At 46.7% G+C, this 25682-nt stretch overlaps 1 protein-coding gene across 1 annotated transcript in view; it reads left to right on the top strand.

Moving 5' to 3' along the window:
• LOC141088191 (inter-alpha-trypsin inhibitor heavy chain H3-like) overlaps positions 1 to 23774 on the top strand; it is an 83352-nt gene extending 59578 nt beyond the window's left edge. Inside the window, exons 12-15 of the mRNA XM_073574115.1 lie at positions 19775 to 19979; positions 20765 to 20934; positions 21707 to 21818; positions 22373 to 23774. Coding sequence (XP_073430216.1) covers positions 19775 to 19979; positions 20765 to 20934; positions 21707 to 21818; positions 22373 to 22508 — 623 coding nt within the window. The 3' untranslated portion in view covers positions 22509 to 23774. The remainder of the gene's footprint in view (positions 1 to 19774; positions 19980 to 20764; positions 20935 to 21706; positions 21819 to 22372) is intronic.
• The last annotated feature ends 1908 nt before the right edge of the window (positions 23775 to 25682 follow it).

Genomic DNA, 25682 nt, shown 5'->3' with positions numbered 1-25682 from the left:
GTTAGGCCCAGTATGGATTGCACGTGATTGCACAAAGGTTAGAAAGGGTACCGTATCCCCGGATAACATTTATGGATAGCGTACACATTCAAAATATATGTCTCAGGAGACAGGCTCAGACGGTGTTAGGCCCAGTATGGATTGCACGTGATTGCACAAAGGTTAGAAAGGGTACCGTATCCCCGGATAACATGTATGGATAGCATACACATTCAAAATATATGTCTCAGGAGGCAGGCTCAGACGGTGTTAGGCCCAGTATGGATTGCACGTGGTTGCACAAAGGTTAGAAAGGGTACCGTATCCCTGGATAACATGTATGGATAGCGTACACATTCAAAATATATGTCTCAGGAGGCAGGCTCAGACGGTGTCAGGCCCAGTATGGATTGCACGTGATTGCACAAAGGTTAGAAAGGGTACCGTATCCCCGGATAACATGTATGGATAGCGTACACATTCAAAATAGATGTCTCAGGAGGCAGGCTCAGACGGTGTTAGGCCCAGTATGGATTGCACGTGGTTGCACAAAGGTTAGAAAGGGTACCGTATCCCTGGATAACATGTATGGATAGCGTACACATTCAAAATATATGTCTCAGGAGGCAGGCTCAGACGGTGTCAGGCCCAGTATGGATTGCACGTGATTGCACAAAGGTTAGAAAGGGTACCGTATCCCCGGATAACATGTATGGATAGCATACACATTCAAAATATATGTCTCAGGAGGCAGGCTCAGACGGTGTCAGGCACAGTATGGATTTGACGGCCCAGATTACACAGCGGAGGAGCAGGGAGAGGTAAAGATTGCAAATCCTGGGGCCCTGCCCAAGCAAGGGGGGCCCACTCGTGGGCATCGGTACTGGCACTGGGCCCCTCATAGTACAGCGGTGTGTCTGACGGCGGGTGTGCACCACCACCGTCAGACACTTGATTGCACTATGAGGGACCCTGTGCCAGTGCCCGCGCCCAAGAGTCGGCCTACCCACCTGTCCAGGGCAACGGCACTCGCACGGTGTCGTGTGGTAGGTGGTGACCCCGGCCATGGGGGGGGGAGGCAGCACAGTTAGGGAGTTTTAGAAAGTGGCATATGTTGATGTTGGACATTCAGCTGATGCAAAAGGCGAAATAGGTGAAGTACCAGGAAGAGGTGGACCAAAGCAAGCCATTTTTCTGTCACCCTATGTGTCATCAGGGGAAGGTGGGACAAAATCCTTGGAAACCCATGCGTGGTTCATTTTAATGAAGGTTAGATCATCCACATTTTGGGTTGACAGACGGGTCCTTTTTTCTGTCAGGATTGATCCAGCTGCACTGAAGACTCTTTCCGATAGCACACTTGCAGCTGGGCAAGCGAGCTCCTGTAAGGCATATTGGGCCAATTCAGGCCAGGTGTCCAGTTTAGCGGCCCAATAGTCAAAGGGGAATGACCTGTGTGGGAGAACATCGATATGGGAGGAAAAGTAGTTTGTAACCATAGTTGACAACTGCTGTCTCCTGTCACTTTCCATCGATGCAGTATTACCAGTTGTGTGAGCGGTATTTGAAAAATCAGTCCACAACATTGTCATGAAACCCCTGTCTCCAACGCCACTTCTGCTGTGTGCACCACGAACACCTCTGCCAAGCTGCCCCCGGCCCGTACGGCTCGTGTGAGAACCATCACCGCTGCTGTGTGCTGGGAATGCCTCAAGCAACCGATTTACCAGAGTTGCTTGTTTATTAGCCAATATTAGGTCAAGGTTCTCCTGTGGCATGATGTTTTGTAATTTGCCTTTATAGCGTGGATCCAGGATGCTGGCCAACCAGTAGTCGTCATCGTTCATCATTTTGGCAATGCGGGGGTCCCTTTTTAGGATCCGCAAGGCATAATCTGACATGTGGGCCAATGTTCCCGGTGTCGATGCACTGCGAGTGCTGGGTGGAGGAGCACTTTCTGGCAAATCCACATCCCTCCAGTCACGCACAAACCCTGTACCAGACCTTGCCACGCCAACATTTTCACTTGCCCCACGAGATGCATCCTCCTCCCCTAAGTAATCATCCCCATCCTCCTCCTCCTCCTCCTCTTCTTCCTCCACCTCGTCCAGGAGAGGTCCCTGAGCAGACAATGGCTGAATGTCATCAAGGATTCCCTCCTCCTCTTCCTCCTCATCAACATTGGCTGCAGACGCCTGCTCCTTAAGGTGCGTCAAAGTTTGCATGAGCAGACGCATAAGTGGGATGCTCATGCTTAGGATGGCGTCGTCTGCGCTTACCAGCCGTGTGCATTCCTCAAAACACTGAAGGACTTTACAAAGGTCTTTCAGCTTCGACCACTGCACGCCTGTCAACTCCATGTCTGCTCTCAAAAGTGCCTGGCCGTGTATCCTCCCACAAATGCATTATGGCCTGCCTCTGCTCGCAGAGCCGCTCCACCATGTGCAGGGTGGAGTTCCACCTTGTTGCAATGTCTATAATGAGGCGGTGGTTGGGAAGGTGGAGCAATCGCTGCAGTTTCTGCATACGAACGGAGTGTACAGGCGACCGGCGGATGTGCGCGCACAGTCTTCGCACCTTCTGGAGCAGGGCTGTTAACTCCGGATAATTTTTGAGGAAGCACTGCACCACCAGGTTCAAGGTGTGAGCCAAGCAAGGTATGTGGCTGAGTTTTGAAAGGGCTATGGCTGCCACAAAATTACGGCCGTTATCACTAACTACCTTGCCTGCCTCAAGATGTACACTGCCCAGCCATGACTCAGTTTGTCGCTTCAAGTACTCGGCCAGCACCTCGGCGGTGTGTCTGTCGCCCAAACACATCATCTGCAACACAGCCTGCTGACGCTTTCCACTAGCTGCTCGATAGGGGGACACATCGTGTGCAACAGTGGCAGCTGCAGATGGAGTGCTCGTACGACTGCGCTCTGTGGACGAGCTTTCGCTTCTGGAGGAGGAGGAGGAGGAGGGTCGAACGCCTACAGCCAACTGTTTCCTATACCGTGGGCTAGGCAGCACTGTCCCACCACCGCTGTCCCCTGTGGACCCTGCATCCACCACATTAACCCAGTGCGCAGTGATGGACACGTAACGGCCCTGGCCATGCCGACTGGACCATGCATCAGTTGTGAGGTGCACCTTTCCGCTCACTGACTGCTTGAGTGCATGGACAATGCGGTCTTTCACATGATGGTGGAGGGCTGGGATGGCTTTGCGAGAGAAGTGGCGACTGGGTAGGTCATAGCGCGGTACTGCATAGGCCATGAGTTCGCGGAAAGCTGTGCTTTCCACCAACCGAAAGGGCATCATCTCAAACGAGATTAGTTTGGCAATGTGGGCGTTCAAACCCAGTGTACGCGGATGAGAGACTGAGTACTTTCTTGACCTACTCATAGTGTCTGGGAGGGTGAGCTGGACTTGAGAGCTGCATATGGTGGAAGTAGCGGTGGACAGGGCGGACTGAGAGAGGGTTGATGATGGTGATGGAGTTGGTGTTCTTTCTGATGGCCTAGAATCAGTCTTTCGTTGATATAACAGTGGGATTCCCTGACTGCTGTGGTCTTGCAACGACACCTCAACATTTGCTGCTGTGCTAACCGGTGGGCTTACAGTGGGGGAAACAATGTAGCGTTGCTGACTACCTTCGTTGTGATCAGTTGCACATGTGGCACTTGAGGTTTGGTGTTGTGTCCACGCTTGCAAGTGCATGCTGGTTAAATGTCTAAGCATGCAACTGGTATTCAAATTTTTCAGATTTTTCCCTCGGCTAAAGGTCTTTGCGCACTTCTTACAGATAACCTTGGCCTGATCATGAGGATTTTGTTCAAAAAAGTGCCACACTGCACTCTTCCTACTTTGGCAGACATTTTTTCGGCCTAGCACGCTGTGATCTTTTGACCCTCTGGACAAGCTGTCCAGCAACTCTTTTGATGTTTGGAACCTGTCTTTGGAGTGCTCCGGGCCTGCCAGATAACAGCTGTTGCGATGTCGATGTCTGCTGTGGATGCTCCTCATCTGAGCTATTGGAAGCAGCACCCTCTTCCCCCAATGGATGCCAATCTGGGTCAACAACTGGGTCATCCATCACCTCCTCTTCTATGTCATGTGCACCTTTCTCTGTGTCACCGTGTATGGTGGTATAGTGTGCGGGAAGGGGCACCTGAGTCTCATCAGGGTCAGAATCTGGCTCTGTACACTGCGAGGACAATGTAGTGCTCTGAGTGAATGTACCAGCAGAATCATCCATCAGCGGCTGTGCATCAGTGCACTCCATGTCAGATTCATCTTGGCCTGGGTAATTCACCATTTCACTTGATAATCCAGGCATGGTATGTGAAAACAGCTCCATGGAGTAATCAGTAGTATGGCCTGCGTCATTCTTCAATCTTGGTTGAGGTGAAGGACACAAGGAAAGGTGTGGTTCATGAACATGAGCCTCCAATGACGACTCAGTGCTTTTACTTTTTACAACTGAAGAAGAGGAGGCGATAGAGCTGGAGGCTGAGTCAGCAATGTAAGACAAAACTTTTTCCTGATGCTCTGCCTTTAAAAGCGGTTTGCCAACTCCTAGAAAACTAAGCGTTCGAGGCCTTATGTAGCCAGACGATGACGCAGGGTCAGCACCTCCTGCATTCGGTCCTATTTTGCTCTTGCCACTACCATCAGATCCACCACCAACACCATCATTACCAGCTGCCAACCCCTGCCCAATTCCACGGCCTCTTCCACCAGCCTTCCTCATTTTTGGTAGAAATGTAGACAAAATCCAACAAACTATATAGTAATGTAAAACAAGGTACAAGGTGTCTATAGGACAGGGGAGATTTAGGATTTCTGCACACACTTGTGGACAGTGGACACTTTTGGATTGTGTGAGGCCCACTGATATCTGAGCGCTATGTGACACGCTCGATGGCACAGCTGCCTGTGACCAAAGTGACGAGAGGATAATGGAGATTTTGAATCTCTGCGCACACTTTTGGACACTGGACACTTGTGGATTGTGTGAGGCCCACTGATATCTGAGCGCTATGTGACACGCTCGATGGCACAGCTGCCTGTGACCAAAGTGACGAGAGGATAATGGAGATTTTGAATCTCTGCGCACACTTTTGGACACTGGACACTTGTGGATTGTGTGAGGCCCACTGATATCTGAGCGCTATGTGACAGGCTCGATGGCACAGCTGTGACAAAAGTGACTAGAGGATAAGGGAGATTGATTGCTTTTAAAAAAGCAGTTTGCGGATCAGTGGGTAAACAGCAATGCCAGCCTGTCAGGAAGCCTTAAAAGGCAGCCCAACAACCAACACCACTGATACACCACAATATAGCCTCCCCTTGCACTGCACACACAGTGACTTGTGTGTTGTGCAGGCCAAATCGCTAGCAGCAGAAGCAGTTTTTTTGTCTTCTTTCCTGCCTAAAGCTCTCCCTACAGAATCAGCAGCAACCTCTCCCTATACTAAGATCGGCAGAAGTAAGATGGCGGTCGGCGTGCACGCCCTTTTATACCCCCTGTGACGCCCACCAAAGCAAGCCAATCACTTGCATGCCCTTCTGAAAGATGGTGGTGACCCGTGCCTAGGTCATCACGTTGCCCACAGTGTCCGTGGATCCTGATGGCTGAAAAAGAGCGCAAAACAAACTTTTGAAACGCGACTTTGGCGCGTAAGTCGCCGACCTCGTGGCCGACCTCATCCTAGGGTCGGGTTTCGTTTCATGAAACCCGACTTTGCCAAAAGTCGGCGACTTTTGAATTTTTTCGACCCGTTTCGCTCAACTCTAGTAGAGACATTCCAATTCTACACAGTCCTCTATACACCTTTCTAACAGCATAGAGAATCTGCCTGTCATATTGCAGTGTTAAATAAACAGGGCCTGACTGAATCCTACAGTGTCCTGAAGTGTAGAGACATTCCAATTCTCCACAGTCCTCTATACACCTTTCTAACAGCATAGAGAATCTGCCTGTCATATTGCGGTGTTAAATAAACAGGGCCTGACTGAATCCCACAGTGTTCTGAAGTGTAGAGACATTCCAATTCTCCACAGTCCTCTATAAACCTTTCTAACAGCATAGAGAATCTGCCTGTCATATTGCGGTGTTAAATAAACAGGGCCTGACTGAATCCCACAGTGTCCTGAAGTGTAGAAACATTTCAATTCTCCCCAGTACTATATACACCTTGTACCTTGTTTTACAGTACCAGAGAGTTGGTGTAAATTTGGGTACATTTTTCCAAAAAATAAGGAAGTGTGGTGGAAGAGTCCGTGGAAGTGGGCGGGGGTTGGCAGCTGGTAATGTTGGTGTTGGTGGTGGATCTGCTGGAAGTGGCAAAAGCAAAATAGCACCTAATAATGGAGGTGTTGAGGCTGCATCATCGTCTGGCTCCACAAGGCCTCGAAGGCTCCCTTTTCTGGGAGTAGGTAAACCGCTTCTAAAGCCGGAGCTTCAAGAACAAGTTTTGGCTTACATTGCTTACTCGGCCTCCAGCTCTATCGCCTCCTCTTCTGAAGTTTTAAAAAATAAAAGCACTGAGTCGTCATTGGAGGCTCATGGTCATGAACCACACCTTTCCTTGTATCCTTCACCCCTACCAAAATTGAAGGATGCGGTAGGCCACACTACAGATTACTCCATGGAGCTGTTTTCACATACCATGCCTGGGTTATCAAGTCAAATCCTGAATTACCCAGGCCAAGATGAATCTGACATGGAGTGCAGTGATGCACAGCCACTGCTAGATTTATCTGCTGGTACATTCACTCAGAGCACTACATTGTCCTCGCAGTGTACTGAGCCAGAATCTGACCCTGATGAAACTCAGTTGCCCCCTCCCGCATACTATACCACCATACACGGTGACACAGAGGAAGGTGCACATGACATTGAAGAGGAGGTGATGGATGACCCAGTTGTTGACCCAGATTGGCATCCATTGGGGGTAGTCTGCCGCTGCCAATAGCTCAGAAGAGGAGGAGGAGCATCCGCAGCGGGCATCGACATCGCAACAGTTGTTATCTGGCAGGCCCGGAGCAGTCCCAAAAACGAGTTACAAAAACCCAAAAAATTGCAGGACAGCTTGGCCAGACGGTCAAAAAAGCACAGCGTGCAAGGCCTCAAACTGTCTTCCCTTGTAGGAAGAGTGCAGTGTGGCACTTTTTTTAATAAAATCCTAATGATCAGGCAAAGGTAATCTGTAAGAAGTGTGCAAAGACCTTTAGCCGAGGGAAAAATCTGAGAAATTTGAATACCAGTTGCATGCTAAGACATTTAACCACCATGCACTTGCAAGCGTGGATGGACTACTAAAACTCACGTACCACATGTGCTACTGCTCCCAAAGAAGGTAGTCAGCAACGCAACATTGTTTCCCCCACTGTAAAGGCCCCGTCACACTAAGCGACTTACCAGCGATCCCGACACCGATATGAAGGTGTCAGGATCGCTGGTAAATCGCTATGTGATCGCTGGTGAGCTGTCACACAGACAGCTTCACCAGCGATCAGCACAGCGATGCCGAGCGCCCGGCATCGCTGGCCATCCTGTAAAAAATAGAATCAAAATAAAAAATATAGTTATTCTCACCTTCCGACGTCCTGTTTAGCCATCCTGCCTCCCTCCACGCTCCGGTCCCAGTGATCCTTTGCACGAATGACCGCGAGATGTCACAGTCTCGCGGGATAACAAAGTCTCGCGGTCATTCGTGCAAAGGATCACTGGGACCGGAGCGTGGAGAGAGGCGGGATGGCTGAACAGGACGTCGGTAGGTGAGAATAACTATATTTTTTATTTTTTTTATTATTTTTTACACCTGATCGCTGGTCTCCCGCCTCTCACACACAGCGATGCGTGCTGGCCAGCGGGAGACCAGCGACCAAAGAAATGTCCAGAGACTTCTTACAGCGATCAGCGATACCGGCAGGGGGGCCGCTCGCTGATCGCTGTCACACATAGCGATCTCGCTGGTGAGATCGCTGTTATGTCACAAAAGTTGTGACTCAGCAGCGATCTCGCTACCGAGATTGCTTAGTGAGACGGGGCCTTAAGTCCACCGGTTAGCACACCACCAGCAGCAAATGTTGAGTTGTCGTCGCAAGGGCAAATCATTCAGGGAATCACACTGTTATTGCAACGAAAGACTGAATCTAGGCCATCAGAAAGAACACCAACTCCATCACCATCATCAACTCTCTCTCAGTCCGCCATGTCCACCGCTACTTCCACCATATCCAGCTCTCAAGTCCAGTTCACCCTACCAGAGACTATGAGTAGGATAAAAAAAGTACTCATCCTCTCATCCGCGTACAATGGCTTTGAACACCCACATTGCCAAACTAATCTCGTTAGAGATGATGCCCTATCGGTTGGTTGAAAGCGCAGCTTTCCGTGAAATAATGGCCTACGCAGTTCCACGCTATGAACTACCCAGTCGCCACTTCTTTTCTCGCAAAGCTATCCCAGCCCTCCACCTTCATGTGAAAGACCGCATTGTCCATGCACTCAAGCTGTCAGTGAGTGGAAAGGTGCACCTCACAACTGATGCATGGTCCAGTAGGTATGGCCAGGGCCGTTACGTGTCCATCACTGCGCACCGGGTTAATGTGGTGGATGCAGGGTCCACAGGGGACAGCGGTGGTGGCACAGTGCTGTCTAGCCCACGGTATAGGAAACAGTTGGCTGTAGGCGTTCGACCCTCCTCCTCCTCCAGAAGCGAAAGCTAGTCCACAGAGCGCAGTCGCACGAGCACTGCATCCGCAGTTGACAGTGTTGCAAACGAAGTGTCCCCCTATCGATCAGCTAGTGGAAAGCGTCAGCAGGCTGTGTTGCAGATGATGTGTTTGGGTGACAGACACACCGCAGAGGTACTGGCCAACTACTTTCAGTGACAAACTGAGTCATGGCTGGGCAGTCTACATCTTGAGGCAGGCAAGGTAGTTAGTGATAACGGCCGGAATTTTGTGGCAGCCATAGCCCTTTCAAAACTCAGACACATACCTTGCTTGGCTCACACCTTGAACCTGGTGGTGCAGTGCTTCCTCACTAATTATCCGAATTTAACAGGCCTTCTCCTTAAGGTTCGAAGACTGTGCTCGCACATCCGCCGGTCGCCGGTACACTCCAATCGTATGCAGAAGCTGCAGCGATTGCTCCACCTTCCCAAGCACTGCCTAATTATCGACGTTGCAACAAGGTGGAACTCCACCCTGCACATGGTTGAGCTGCTGTGCGAACAAAGGTAGGCCGTAATGCATTTGTGGGAGGATACACGGGCAGGCACTTTGAGGGCAGACATGGAGTTGACAGGTGTGCAGTGGTCGAAGCTGAAAGACCTCTGTAAAGTCCTTCAGTGTTTTGCGGAATGCACATGGCTGGTAAGCGCAGACGACGCCATCATAAGCATGAGCATCCCACTTATGCGTCTGCTCATGCAAACTTTGTTGCACATTAAGGAGCAGGCGTCTGCAGCCGAGGTTGATGAGGAGGAAGAGGAGGAGGGAAGCCTTGATGACAGTCAGCCATTGTCTGGTCAGGGAACTGTCATGGATGAGGTGGAGGAAGAGGAGGAGGATGATGATGGGGATGATTATTTAGGGGAGGAGGATGCTTCTCGTGGGGCAAGAGAAAATGTTGGCTTTGCAAGTTCTGGTACAGGGTTTGTGCGTGACTGGAGGGATGTGGATTTGCCAGAAAGTGCTCCTCCACCCAGCACTCGCAGTGCATCATTGACACCGGGAACATTGGCCCACATGTCAGATTATGCCTTGCAGATCCTAAAAAGGGACCCCCGCATTGCCAAAATGATGAACGATGATGACTACTGGTTGGCCAGCATCCTGGATCCACGCTATAAAGGCAAATTCCAAAACATCATGCCACAGGAGAACCTTGACCTAATATTGGCTAACAAACAAGCTACTCTGGTAAACCGGTTGGTTGAGGCATTCCCAGCACACAGCAGCGGTGATGGTTCCACACGAGCCGTAGGGGCCGGGGGCAACTTGGAAGCGGTGTTGGTGGTGGACACATCAGAAGTGGCGTTGGAGACAGGGGTTTCATGACCATGTTGTGGACTGATTTTTCAAGTCCCGCTCACACGACTGGTAATACTGCATCGATTGAAAGTGACAGGAGACAGCACTTGTCAAGTATGGTTGCAAACTACTTTTCCTCCCATATCGATGTTCTCCCTCACAGGTCATTCCCATTTGACTATTGGGCAGCTAAACTGGACACCTGGCCTGAATTGGCACAATATGCCTTACAGGAGCTTGCATGCCCAGCTGCAAGTGTGCTAATGGAAAGAGTCTTCAGTGCTGCTGGATCAATGCTGACAGGAAAAAGGAACCGTCTGTCGACCCAAAATGTGGATGATCTAACCTTCATTAAAATGAACCATGCATGGGTTTCCAAGGATTTTGTCCCACCTTACCCTGATGACACATAAGTTGCCAGAAAAATTGTATCCTTTGGTCCGCCTGTTCCTGGGACTTGACCAATTTCGCCTTTAGTAGCAGGTGAATGTCCCACATCAACATATGCCATTTTGTAAACCTCCCAACTGGGCAGCCTCCTCCCCCCAATGGCCGGGGTCACCACCGGGCGCATGCAACTGTGCGAGTGCCATTGCCCTGGACAGGTGGGTGGGCCGACTCGTGGGCACGGGCACTGGCACAGAGTCCCTCATAGTGCAATCAAGTGTCTCTGATGGTGGTGGTACACACCCGCCGTCAGACACACCGCTGTACTATGAGGGGCCCAATGCCAGTGCCGATGCCCACGAGTGGGCCCCCCTTGCTTGGGCAGGGCCCCAGCATTTGCAATGTTTACCTCTCCCTGCGCCTCCACTGTGTAGTCTGGGCTGTCAAATCCTTCACTGGGACTGGCACTTCAAATTTGGTGAACTGATAGAAGATGATGGTTAAGACGTAGCTATGCCCTTTCCCGCTGGCCGGGATCCAGCTTCAGATGATCAATGGCTTCCATTTCTTATGGACGTCGACTCACAATGAGATGCAGTGGTGGTTTCTCATCAGCTTTAACAGTTTTCCTACCCACAGACGTGTGACATTCCAGCGCACATTTTTAAATGTGCCCTCCCTCTCATGCCAATCCAATTGAATCGCCTATGGCCTGTGTCTTCTGTGTTTTGCACTCCAAAGTTATGTGACAGATCATGATAGGCAGTGAGCACCATGTTAACATCTCTCCCTGTGATCAAAATTGGATATGAGTAACGGCGATGGGATCAACGGTACTGCGATACAGCAACACTTTCTTCACAAAGAAAGGTTTTTGCTGTGTCCACACACTAATTAATTGAGGGTCAGCATCGCCTCTGAGAATTGTGACGGAAGTTGTTCCCTTGAATAGTAATTCGTAGATTTCTGCAATCACTAGACTTTATGTAAATAATTGTATGCATCTAATTTCCTATTGCAGAGAGTCTGGGCTGTCTTACTGAGACAGAAATATAAATGAAGATTAAAAAATACCACCAAAAGTGTATCATGGTGTACGCTTGAAATACATTTCCTTTTTTCTAGTTTTTAGATTGTTGTGTAATCCATGCAGAGAACACTGAGATTTTAAATGTTTAAACTATGCTATATACACCTGCTATCCAGTGATAATGTACCCTATCTCAACTTTGTACAATCTGGTCTAATCCATACTGGGCCTGAGACCGTCTAAGCCTGCCTCCTGATCGATACACATAGGTTTTTAATGTGTAAACTATGCAACATATATACGTGTTATCCGGTGAAACTGTACCCTTTATCAACTTTCTCGAATCTTGTAGAATCCATACTGGGCCTGAGAACGGCTGCAGAGCTGTTAAGCAAGCTACATCACCTGTGGTTTGGACACGTAATGTTTTGCATTTTTTTTCTGGAATGGCGGTTAGGCCGAAATCAGGAATTGCTGTTTACCTGCACTTACTGGGAAATCATCATTCACGGCGAATTATTGGAATCCCAGATCCCCATCACTAACGGTGTTCAGCGAGTTATCTGCACCTGTAAGCGACAAAAGATGGTCCTTTCAGTGTAGCGCGCATGTAGCCCCGGACATGGAAGGCCATGATAGCCCTGTTATTGCTCGATCGCGCGTGCCAGAGCCTCGCGTATCCCTCTAGTAAGCTTTACGTGTACGGCATGGGCATGCCGGAGTCTCGTTCGTTAACGGAATAAAGCTGACAAATCGCTAGCACAACTACAAACGGACATACCACACCACACACACAATCGACAAAGTTTTCAATGTGTGCATCTTTTTTTGAGGTGGCATGGTTGTGGTTTCCCAGGTGGAGTCCAATTAAGCCGCAGGCTCCACTCCTGGTGGTGCCCTTTTGGACATTCCTTTAAGATTCAGCTTTGCAATCACACTGCCCCCGGAAAGCAAACACTTTGGCTTCATGGACGCTGTTTGTAGGTTCATGGGAATTATGCCGCCCGATTGCCAGTTGCCATAATTTATTGGTGGGAAGTACGACGGTATATGATCGTGTTTGTTTTCAGATTTTGTTTTTTTGGGTTTGGTTTTCACATTTTTAGTCCAGACTTTCTTGACTTCATAAGGGCATGACAAGCCTTGATCTGTGTCTCCTCCACCTCCTACTTTTACTCCTCCACCTCTTTTGTAAATGTAGTTGCCCTTTTCCATATGTTATTTTTGGCTTCTGAGCACTTTGTCGGCTTTGGGACACCTTTTAAGGTGTTTTGTAATTGTTTTGGTGTTTGCCTGCCATTGTTTTCAGTGTGGTTCAACGAATATTCGACGAACTTGTCTCCTGTGTGACGAACCAAAACACTAGCGGGGTGGCTCAACACTACTCATGATATATAGACGTACATTGTTAATGTTTAAACTATGCTATATATACCTGCGATCTGATGATACTGTACACTTTGTCTACTTTTTATATTCTTGTCTAATCCATACTGAGCCTGGGAGTGTCTCTGTGTGACTGATGGAATATATATGGAGATTGACAATTATCCTTTGACTGAATAGAGCTGTACGCTTCTGATACAGTACCATATATGTGATGTTATTTTGTGTCTATTTTGTGCCAAATTTGGAAGTTTGGTGGAAGAGGCCACGGACGTGGGTGTTGGGGGGGCAGCTGGTGCTGATGGTGGTGGTGCATCTGCTGGTAGTGGCAAAAGCACAATAGCAGCTAAGCAGGAGGTGTTGAGCCTGCATCATGGTCTGTCTACAGAACACCTGGAAGGCTACCTTTTCTGGGAGCAGGTTAACCGTTTTTAAAGCCGGAGCATGAGGAACTGGTTTGGGCTTACATTGCCGAAACAGACTCCAGCAAATATGCCCTCCTCTTCTGAAGTTTCAAAAAATGCAAGCACTGAGTCGTCAAGTGCTGGCTCCTGGTCAGGAAGAACCCCTTTCCTTGTCTCCTGCACCTCCACCCAAAGTGAATGATGCAGCAGGCCACACTTCACATTATTCCATGTAGCTCTTTCTATCATACCATGCATGGGTTATCAAGTCAAATCGTGAATTCCCCAGTCCAAGATGAATCTGACATGGAGTGTGGGTGGCCAGGCAGGGCAGTGGGGTTAATCGGTACCGAGACGGTGTCTCCCTGGGATGTGTCACAGTGGTGGTGACCCGTTCCGTGGCCCTGGGCGTCCATGCAAAGGGGTGAATTACGTTTATAGGTGAATGATACGTGACGCCACCTGTGGTTTCTGAGTAGATTGACCAGCGCTGCAGTGGCGCTTCTCTGGGACAGAAGTTGTGGTGCAGCTAAGATGTAGAAGCCCTGCACAGGTATGGCCATTGTCGCAGGGCACATGAAAGAGTTGGTAGATGGTGTGCAGTGCAGGATGTTGCAGAGCCGTGCGCCAGGCGCAGGAGAAAGAGGACAGATACAGTCGTGCAGTTCCTTTACCTGTACTTGGTAAGTGCCGTCCAGGACCCAGAATACAGATGGAGAAGGAGTTGGTCAGCCTGGAAGCCAATTTGGAATTCTCTCTCTGCAGATAGGTAGTGTGGCCTCCGTTCTAGCGCTTATCTGAGGTACTCGCAGTGCTGAGTTCAATGAAGTTCCCCCTGTTGACTCTCTCTTGGAACTTTCTCGTATGGCAGGCAGCCGTAGCCTTTTACTTCTGGCTCGCACACGTCGCTGCTGGGGCCTCCGAGACTTAGTTGGGTACAGAGCATTTACAGCTGCTACTTCCTCCGGTTTCTGCTGCAGGAACGTCAGTGTCCCTACAAACTCGGAGACCGGAATCCGGACCATGCGCTCAAGCTAGGAGTGAGCCTTAACTCTGCTCATCCTCCAGCTCCCCTTCTCACGTCCACACACTTCCCCTTCCCTTCACAGACTGCCCTAATTTACCTCCTCCTGACCACAGACAGCAGCTCCTCAGCAGTCAGGTTCAGAGGTCTCCCTGCTGGCCTGGAGTGGGAAATGTGTTGTGTGTTGTTTTAACTGCTAGAGAGATCCTTCGTTGCTCCCAAGCATGACATCACACTCCCTAGGAGGAAGGTAATGCCACTGTGGCGACCGTACTCCTGGGGGCGCCACTAGTGCACTGAGGCCCAGCCACTGCTAGATGATTCTGCTGGTACATTGACCCAGACCACTACATTCCCCTCACACTCTACACAGCCTGAATGTGACCCAGATGAAACTCAGGTTCCCCTTCCCATATACTGTACCACCTTACACGGTGACAAAAAGGAAGGTGCAGCTGAAATACAGGTTTGGCCCACCCGCCGTCAGACACACCACCGTACTATGAGGGGCCCTGTGCCAGTGCTGTCGCCAACGAGTGGGCCCCCCCTGCTTGCTCTGGATCACAGCACTTGCAAAGTTGAAATACTTACCTCTCCCTGCTCCACCGCCATGACGTCTTCCGCGTTTCCTGACAGTGATATTCTGATCACAGAGTGCAATGACATCACGTCTGTATGCCCAAACTAGTACAGGGATTCCCTAGCGAGGAGACTTACTTGAGGAGACTTATTTAATTGTTTTCAATGTTGGGACAGCAATTTTTTGGGCGCACTATACTCTGGAGAATGATGTATGGGGTCCACCATACACTGGAGCATTCCAAAGGTGGACATCAGACACTGGAGCAGCATTTACAGGGCCCATTATACACTAGAGCATTAGAAATGGGGCCCATTATATATAGAGCATTATTTGGGCCCATAAGACAGTGCAGCTTCATCCATGGGGACCAACATATACTGTAGCATTATGTGGAGCTCATCATATACTGTTTCAAACATTATATGGGACCAATGATTCTGTATGGTGAAATATATGGGCCTCATTACTCTGTATAGCGCACTATGCGGTGGCCATAATACTGTATGGAGTAAGATACTGTCCGTTTTTGGAGCTATTGGAGAATTTAAAATGGATATCAGTCATGAGATGTAAAAAGTGAAGTATTTTTCATTGTACTATACCGCTATTTCTCTGCCGTATCGGAGCATTCATGAGTTCTGGTATGTGTTAAAGGGGCGCTCTTTGGCCCAGGGCACATGAAAACCTGGAGCCAGCCCTACCCCCCCCCCCACAAATTTAGCCAAATAACCCCCATTTTTCAGTGCGTAACTAGTATTATGAAGTAAATTAAGGTTGAAAAGCTTCAGTAATACGATTTGATGTTTTTGGCATTCAAAAGGGCACTGTAGGTGTGTTTCCTGGTCTCCACTCCCTGCCGACTTTGCTTCCCCATTGACTTGCATTGGGTTTCGTGTTTCAGTCGGCCTTCGACTTTTCACAAAAATCGGCCGATTTCGTTCGACCCGACTTTTGCAAAAGTCGGGTTTCATGAAACCCGACTCGACCCAAAAAAAGGCAAAGTCGCTCAACTCTATTCATCACTCTAATCTTTCTTTTTTTTCTCTCTCTTGGTTCTTTCTTTCTCTCTCTGTTTCTTTCTTCTTTCTTTCTTTCCCTTCTTTCTTTCTTTCTTTCTTTCCCCTCTTTCTTTCTTTCCCCTCTTTCTTTCTCTCTCTCTCGTCTTTCTTTTTTTGCCCTCTTTCTTTCTCTCTCTCTCTCGTCTTTCTTTCTTTCCCCTCTTTCTTTCTCTCTTTTTTCTTTCTTTCTCTCTCTGTTTTTTTTTCTCTCTGTTCTTTCTTTTCCTCAGTACCAGTCAGTGTGCCTACAGTACCAGTAGAATAAGAGGGGTAGGAAACTAGGTGGCACTGGTCATATTGAGCCTCTCATACTTTTTACTGGTGTATAATCATATGCCCTGCGCACCCCCATAAAGTGGGACAGCCCCAGACAACAGAGTACAAACAAATCATTATTACTATCAGTCCAAGTGGACAATTATATAGGTAAAGTTAATGATGTCCCTGTGCCAAGCAGTGTGGAGGATCAGAATACACAGTGGAGACCAGAGCAGCGGGGTTTGGGGAGAAGAATTATATGGGGACCATTATACTGTATGAAGTAATATATGGTGCCCATTATTTTTTTTTTTTGGGGGGGGGGGCACATTCAGAATTTTTGCTATGGGGCCCCATGATTTCTAGGTATGCCCCTGCCAGCACACTCTATACATGGAGCCTCCTTGTCTCCAATAACGGCACTACAGTCCAACAGGCAAAAGTCCTACTCCTCTACCCGCAGTACCACGTCTTTCTCCCCTTAGCGGAGTTTTCTATGCCAATATGGCTGCTGCTTTGCTTTCTGCTATGAGGATGCCTCTGGACCACTTCACGGGGCATTTCCTCTTCGTATCACTTATCTTTCCTTCTCCGTTCCGTTACCTGACTGACAGACAACGCCATACTGTCCCACTAGGCTTGTTGCCCCTGGCCTGATACTAATTCCTTTTCTCTCTCTCACTCTGGACCAACGCCAGACACTAAGCACTTGCTTCTTGTCGCTTCCTTTATAGGGCTTGCTACCTGTCTTGGTCGTCTTCCTTTTGCCACAAGTGCACCCACTACATGAGGTTCTGCTACTCAGTCAAATCTAAGACCTGCTACTGCTGTAGGCTCGTCCCTAACTGCCATTCTACCCGAAACCTCTTTGTTGTGCTGTCAGTTAGCTCTTCCCCCAAGGGCTAGTCCCAGATATTAACTCCAATTATTCCTGTCAACTACCTAGTGCTGGACAGAACACAACTCTATCACTAACAATATAAATCTTTAAACATTTCAATCACCATAATGCATTGCATTATTTTACATATCTTCAACCCATTATACTATTTTGTTTGTTATACAGTGTTACGTTATGCAGCACTTTTCTTCTTTTCTCTAAGCATTACAGTGCTTAGCCCACACGCAGGGCACTACCTAACTTCTTGAACCCTAACTAATCGCTTTTCTGAGATTCCTCCTCAGGACTGTGTTTTGGGCTCACCTGGTTAGATGGATTCACAAAGCCGCAGGTAATGGTCAATACACAGACCCAGGGCATTTTCAAAGCAGAATAGAAGGAATGTGGAACGGTAAGGAACAAGACAACAAGCTATGCTGGATGGCAGACAAACAACTTACGAGGCAGGACACAGCATAAGCTACAAAAGCAGGAGGGCAGATGAAGAGGAAAACAGCAGGTGTGAACAGCCATTCAGACAGAGGTTGTAGAATACACAACTGAGTGTAGTGTAATGTGAACATACTCTAATACCAGTTTGCAATGCTTACAGCAAGCAAAGGATTAACCAGCAGTCTTGTGGAGCAGAGGAGATGATGGCAACAATAGAAACTGGATAGTGGTAAACTCCAAACAAATGCAATTTAATACATTACAGTCTCAATACTCTGACACAGGTGTGTCTAAAGGCTCCATCTCACATAACGAGATCGTTAGCGAGATCTCTGTTATGTCACCGATTTTGTGACGCAACAGCGATCTCGCTATGTGTGACACATAGCAGCGACCGGCTCCACCGCTGCATATAACTGATCGTGCTCGAATGTTCTGGGCCATTTTCTGATCGTTGGCGTCCCGCTGGCCAGCATGCATCGCTGTGTTTGACACCGACATGCGACCTCATTGGCAACGCAGAACTCAGGGGACGCAGGCGTGAGTCGTCAGAATAGCTGCTCTGTGACAAGGTACCAACGACCGCCGATGTTGTTATACGGATCGCTGGATTGTTGCTACGTCGTTAAATAGATCTGCCTGTTTGACAGCTTACTAGCGATCAATTAGCGATACACCAGCGATCCTTACCAGGTCTATCGTTGTTGGGATCACTGGTGCGTCACTTAGTGTAACTGTACCGCCTTACAAGATCTTGTGAGATGATGTCACTGAAGACTGCCAGACCACTTGTAACACAAGACACAGCAAAAGGGTGACGTCGTAGGGGAAGGTAGCAAAGCTTTACCCTGAAAAGGAGATGTGTGTGAAACAATCTGACACTAACTAATCACATTTAAATCCTTTCAAGATACTAGTCCTCTTAACACAGGTCATCTCTCTGCCTTCAACTGCCTTCTTCTACCTTCTATAAAGCCCCTGTCACACATAGCGATCTCGCTAGTGAGATCTCTGCTGAGTCACAAGTTTTGTGATGCAACAGCGATCTCACCAGCGAGATCGCTGTGTGTGACACCTATCAGCGACCGGCCCCCCCGCCAGGTATCGCTGATCATGCTTGAAAGCCCTGGACATTTTTTTGATTGTTGGTCTCCCGCTGGCCAGTACGCATCGCTGCATGTGGCAGGCGGGAGACCAGCGATCAGCGAGCTGGTATCCAAGGTAAACTGCGGGTTACTAAGTGTGCGCGTCACTTAGTTACCTGCTGTGTACCTTAGATACCAGCGTGCTGGTGCAGGGAGCTGGTAACCAAGGTAAACAGCGGGTTTCTAAGCGCCACGTGGCGCTTAGAAACCCGCTGTTTACCTTGGTTACCAACTCCCTGCACCAGCACGCTGGTATCTAAGGTACACAGCAGGTAACTAAGCGACGTGCACGGTTGTTACCCAGGTCATCGCTGGTCCTGATCACTGCTGAGATCTACCTGTTTGGCAGCTCACCACCAATCATGTAGCGACACACCAGTCATCCTGACAAGGTCATCTCGTTGTCGGGATCGCTGGTGCGTCGCTATGTGTGACGGGGGCTTAAGACACCAACAGCACTTCCTTGTTGAAAGCTCTTGCTCTGAAGTTTTCTCCCAAGGAGGAGTGTGGTACAAGTCCTTTTCAACCATGTTTTTCCAGCATGCTCTAGTCTCACACTTGGAGTGGCAAACTTTATATTTATATAGCCATGTATCACGTCTGAATGGATTCCTAAAGGATGGTCACTTGGCAAGTTTCCCCAAGTTTCCAAAGAAAGATCCAGCACTAGGATAGATAAGATATTTAGGCCTTATTAAGAACTTCATATAAGATCCAAAGCAAACAAGTGGCACATTAATTCTGATGCATTTTGGATGTGTGTCCTTAGTTTGTGGCGTTAGTTCTAGTTTCTGCTATGAATACGAAAATAAACCTTCTCTGAAACTCATCATAGCTAATATGCCAAGCGTATGAAAGTTCTAAATAAAGCCTGAATGTTTCATCTATCATAGTGATGGGTCTTTCCTTGAATATTTGGAAATTCACTGTATGAATCCGTGCACAGGTATCACAGATGTGATCTGGCTTTTCTCCTTATATATTATTATTATTAGCCTAAGGATGTTTAGAATGATCTCCCCTCCATGGTGATAAGGGAGAGACCTAGATACTAAGATGTTCTGACTATTTATAGGAAAGTTATATTATATGGATTTCTATCATTATTTCCCTTCTTTATCATGTCTTCATCATTTGTATATGATTTATTAGGCATTGCAGTAAACGGAGAACTTATAGGCGATAACACAACTGGAAACAATTTGATATCAAATGAGACATATTTCGGAAGATTGGGCATTGTAAATAAAGCAATGAATCTACAAATCGAAGTGATGACAGAGACAATCACCATCATACGCGGTATCAACCGGACAACATTCTCCTGGTTGGACATTGGGTCTATAAACAGTGATGGGTAGGCACATTGTTCCTGAATTTATAAGCAGATATAATATCGCAACCTCTGCTAGTAAAGTACAAGTGAATGAACCAAATCTCTCTGTGTTAGGTAGAGTGAAGATCTGTTACCAAAAGCAACTTGAATTCCAGGCTGTCCATGTATTATATGGATGGTCATTCATGTCATTAGTGACATGTGGTCTTCAGCAAATCAATAGAACTAATAAATTTCATTATAAATTTACCAAAAATGTAGGACTACGAGGAATGCAACATTTTCCCAATCTGGTGAATTATTTTGTGTTGTCTGGGAGAAGTAAAGTAATAAAAATAATCATTTTAACTTGTCCTAGACCCTAATCTATCCTTCCGAAGTCTCGGCCACCAGAGCTCCCCAGTCTTCCGCTACAGACTTTGATTCTAACAGGCATTTAGGTCAATAATTAACCTCATGTGGTCATGTGGAGGGACAACCAAAGAGCCACCAAAGAGAAGACCGAGGAGCTGTGGCAACGTAAGGACAGATGAGGACCTAGGACAGGTGAGGATAACATGACTTACTATTTTTGAACCTCCCCTCCTTAAGTTTATTCTGCTTTGGGGTCTGAAGCAACCTCAGAACATTAGAAATGTCAATCTACAGTAAGTACTTTGGATTTGGACAGGATTTCCTACATTGTGTTATTCTCAGATTACAAAGCAAAGACCTACTGACAGATTCCCTATGAGTGACTTGCAATTTTTCCCCCTGATCCACCACTATCACCATAATACCCTAAAATAAAACTTTGAATTTTGTAGATTAAATCTGGCAATTTACGAGAATAATCAGTTGAAGTTTTCATTTGGAGAAGGAGCAACCTTTGTAATCATTATGCATAAAGTGTTGAAAGATCATCTTCACCGGGATTTCTTAGGATTTTACACTTTGGATGATGATAAATTCTCTAAGAGAGTTCATGGACTACTAGGTAAAATATTTATATTGACCTATGTATTTAATAAAGGATTTATAATTTATTTAATGTTTTATTTTCTTTGGTAAAATTGATTGAAAAAGTTATAAAGCTGAAATTGAATACTCATGTATAGATCTGTGGACTGGACCTAACATAGCAAACCATGAGACTGTAGGTGGCTGTTTTCAAGCCAAACTGTCACCAGGTTTTTCTCCATATAAGGTAGGGTCAGTCCTATGTGATAGCTGTCAAGAATGCAGTGTATATGTTTCTAATCGCTCTCCATAAAACAAAAAATAGCTTTTACTATACTCACTTGTTGCCGCTACACTGCTGCACCCAATCTGTGTTGACATAAATGCTTATATGCGTGATGTTACAACTACGGGATGTGACTGCTGCGGTCAATCAATGGGCTCAGCAGTCACGCTGTTAATGACAGCCCAAGATGGCAAAGCCCATTCACAGTTCTCATATTAGCTCTTGTATAGAGCGATTAGGAACACAGGAACAGTAAAATACTGTTTCATCTCTCTTTTTTTGGGAGTACAGCTTCCAACTGTTGCATGATCCCCTGGGTAGCCATAATTCTTGACTGCCATAAGAACGCAGTGCTCTAGAATTAGGCCTTTAAATAACCATTGTAAAAAGGCATAACATGAGTCAAAAAGGGTTAAAAAAGACAAAACACTTTATTTTCTATATTCTTTCATTAATGAAACTGAAATTAAATACATCATATATTTTTGGATGTAACAAAACATCTTTTTTTCTTTGCTTTAAGGACAATTTTTCTATGGCATTGACTACGACATTTTCAATATTCACCCAACATCCGACCCTAACAAACCAGACGCAACCATGAAAGTCAAGGATAAATTGATAATAGTCACAAGGTAACCAATGTGTTATTATGGCCAAGATTTTACCAGTTACCAGAATCACCCTGTCACAGACATGTCGATGCTTCCTAGTGCTTTTTGTTCTAGCTTCCTGTTCAGCGTAACTTACATATTGAGTCTGTGATGGGAGAAAACCTAATAATTTCAACAACCATTTTATAGTAACGTAAGCCTGTTGCACAGTACGGGATTCTGCCAGGAAAAAATTTATCAAATTGAATCGTGCTAACCAGCGCACCACAGTGCTGCTACAAGAACTAGAGCATCTATATGAGGCCGGTTTCATGCGTCCAACATTCAAGGTCAAACTGCGGGTCTCAATGTCCAGACCAGCCATGAGTCTCCTGACCTGAACTCAAGAGCTTCTCATGTACCCATAAGGCTGTTGAGTTTAGGTAAGGAAGCCGATGTCCAGTTTGGACCGTTAATGTGGGATATGAGAAACCGACCTAACAAAGCAGAAAAAAATGCATATTTCTCTAAATCAAGTGTTAAAAGTTGGAAAATGTTATTAGATTATCGTGTAATATTAATATATATCATTTCAGGGGAACGCAGAGAGACTACATGGATGGCAGCACAGATGACAAAGTTTCTTGTTGGTTCGTTCATTTCAATGGAGAGGGTTTGATTGACGGAAGTCACACAGATTACATAGTGGAAGACATCTTCAAATTTGCTTAAATAAATTGTCATGCAATTGTTTTTATCAGTTTGAACTGTATGTTTCTAACACACCTAATTATGAGATATCCAAACTGACATTAATGAACCTGGATGTCATGATCTGAAGAGATCTGACAGTTTTAAAAGCACAGAGTGAACTTTTTTTCCTTTTGGCAAGTTGCCAAGGTGACTTGACTGTCCCCGGTGGTGGTTAGTGGTATCGCACCTTAGGTTTTCAGTTTAAAGTTCTCTGTAATTATGATTCAGGTGTGGGGCTCTATAAATGAGTCTCAGGGTGTGTAATCACGGCTGGTGATATTGATTGATTCATTCATTCTTTGATTCTGAGTTGGTGAGAGCCTGGTGGAAGGATGGAGCTGAGGAGGAGTCCTGCGCAGCTTAGCCAGGGGGGACGTGTGTCAGCTATGGTGTCTGGACGAAGGGCTGGCATGGCGTGGTGGGGTCGCAGTGATGGTGTCGGCAGGAAGTGTCTGCATGGACTGGTGGAGTGGCGACTATGGAGAGTGGCACTCACCATGTGGGACTTGGCTGCTGAGCTGGACTCAAGCATGCTTGCCTTCGTGGCAGAAGCTGAACTCATCTTTGGGACTCTGTTACTAAGCAGCAGCAACTGGTGGTGGACTCTGCTCCAAGGCTGCACTGTGGTGAAGGATCCTGTTATGGTGATGGATCCGGGTGGAGGAGAAGACGCAAGCAGGTGGAGGGCTCTGTTGCAGGAGCATAAGCACAGAGCATAAAGCTAAGTGGTGTCCCCCTGTATTGTCTTCTTTCCTTGTGTGTGTTGTTAGTGCAGTGGTGGGATTAGTCTCCGCACCGACCAATTCCCTAGTGAGGGTTTAGGGTCAGGGCGAGCAAGGGTTTAAGGTTCGCGTGCGGCGACAGGTGCGGAGCCTGTATAGGGAACGTAAGGAGTGCAGGGACGCTGGCTCAGGGGAGCTTAGGAGGTCTCCTTGTCCCCATTCCCTATCGCAGGGCCCACCATTGTTAATGTTACCCAGGTCCCCCTTATTATTTAGTTTGCCTTACTGGAGGTGAGGTTTCCAGAATGTATGTATAACGTGTAATTCCTAAAATCGCCAGGTGGAGGCGGTGTATCCATCTGCACGTTTTATTATTTAAATTCGCCCCACTGGAGGCGCTGTATCCTGGGTCACGTGTGTTATGGGTTCGCCTTGCGGTAACATCTACATCCAGACACACGTTGACCATGACATTATCACCAGCCATGATTACACACCCTGAGACTCATTTATAGAGCCCCACACCTGAATCATAATTACAGAGAACTTTAAACTGAAAACCTAAGGTGCGATACCACTAACCTCCACCGGGGACAGTCAAGTCACCTTGGCAACTTGCCAAAAGGAAAAAAAGTTCACTCTGTGCTTTTAAAACTGTCAGATCACTTCAGATCATGACACTGGATGATTTTAATGGGATCGGCCCATTCTTTTTGATGGCAGATATAGTATTGTAGACTGATTTTTCTTGCTATCAAAAACAGCATAAAGCTTGACAGACGCCTTGACCAGTAATATGAACAGAGCCCTAACTATGGGTCCATTGAATGAAATGCAACATCCCTTTCAATAGTGAAACTACTGTATAATACCTTACTTGCGTTGCTCTCAGCTGGCTGAGCAATAATTCTATAAAAATGTTGAATAAATATGTTTCTAGGTATTGTGTCAATATATTTAATTTAAGTGTAGGAACGATGGGCACCACCAGATCCTTTTTTGATCCGAGCACCACATTGCCAGATGGAACCAACCCCACTGACCGGAAGAAAAACATCATAAAAGGTCACAATGTCAATATGTTTTTATTTTTATTTGTACAGACATTACCTTACCGCTGAAGCCTGTTTTCACCTTTCTAAATCGGACATATTTTTCACATCTTACGTGGCACTTTATGCGGTGATAACTATGGTATGCTTCCACATATCCAAATGATTAGGAGACTGATTTTTCATGACACATGGTACTTTTTATATTATTGGTAAATTTAGGTTGATACGACTTGCTTTTATTTATTAAAATATCTAAAATTTGACAACTTTCACTTTTAATGTCATATAGTCATGTTGCAAAAATAGATATCATTAACCAAATATCTACTTTACATCAGCAACAACATTTTTAAAAGGACTTCTGTTAAAGGGATCATTAGTATGGAAGTCAGGGCAAATCCACTCAGCACTCTGGTTCTGACCCCAGGGTCTCTTAAAGGGATCCCCGATATGGTGTTAAGGGGAGAATATATGGCATATGAATATATACAAGAATCAAAAACTGTACCACTATATGGACGCTGTGCTCAAATATTAGAATCATGTAGCTTTAAGATACTTCTGATTTTCTAAGACTTATTTCTGTATTGCATAACCCACCTAGGCTTCATGCAATACTGGGTGGATTAGGGTGGACCGGGCTAGAAGACGATAATTATGTGCATAATGATTATGTAGCGATATGGGAACATATGAGATCAATACTCTTGCTATTTGGGGTAAACAGTAATTTGGAAATGCACCCATGATGTAACACAATGAGACAGCGCGATTTCTGTAATAAAAACTGTACATCTCGGATTAAAGATAGAGAAGAATCATTTGACATGATACACCTTGTCTTGTGTATTCTTTTCTCCGTGCACGTATAATCTCTGCCAGAGATCCAATTCGGCCACAGACAATTAAGATGGCGACACACGCATTCTGTGTGCTTTATCATTTGACATCCAACGAGGGGCTAGGACGTAAGTCCGAACCTGACCAGCCGCAAAGAAGACCTCCAATCTTGGACCGGACCACTCAAGGGTGGAGATGTGCACCTCCTACTAGGTAACAAAATCATTCATCTTAGGCCTGTTTCACACTTCCGTTTTTGTGTCCGCCAAACGGATCCGTTTCCGTTTTTTTGACGGATCCGCGGTAACCGCTAAGGGAAGTCTATGGGACAAAAAAACGGATCCTGCAAAAAATGGCGGATCCGTTTTTTAACGGAAACCAACGGATTTTGACGGATTTGAAAAAACGGAAGTGTGAAACAGGCCTAACCTATAACCCTCCATTGTTTCCGTGCTGAGATGAAGGTCATTCGGCTGTCAGACTCGGACATAGTGACCAATCTGACAAGTCCTAGCACCAAAAACCCACCCTGGTCA

Source organism: Dendrobates tinctorius, unplaced genomic scaffold (genome assembly GCF_039654945.1).
Source record: "Dendrobates tinctorius isolate UK_male_01 unplaced genomic scaffold, ASM3965494v1 ptg000038l, whole genome shotgun sequence".
Classification (NCBI taxonomy): domain Eukaryota; kingdom Metazoa; phylum Chordata; class Amphibia; order Anura; family Dendrobatidae; genus Dendrobates; species Dendrobates tinctorius.
The sequence above is the reverse complement of the archived record's forward strand: the minus strand, read 5'-3'. Positions and strand labels throughout refer to the sequence as shown.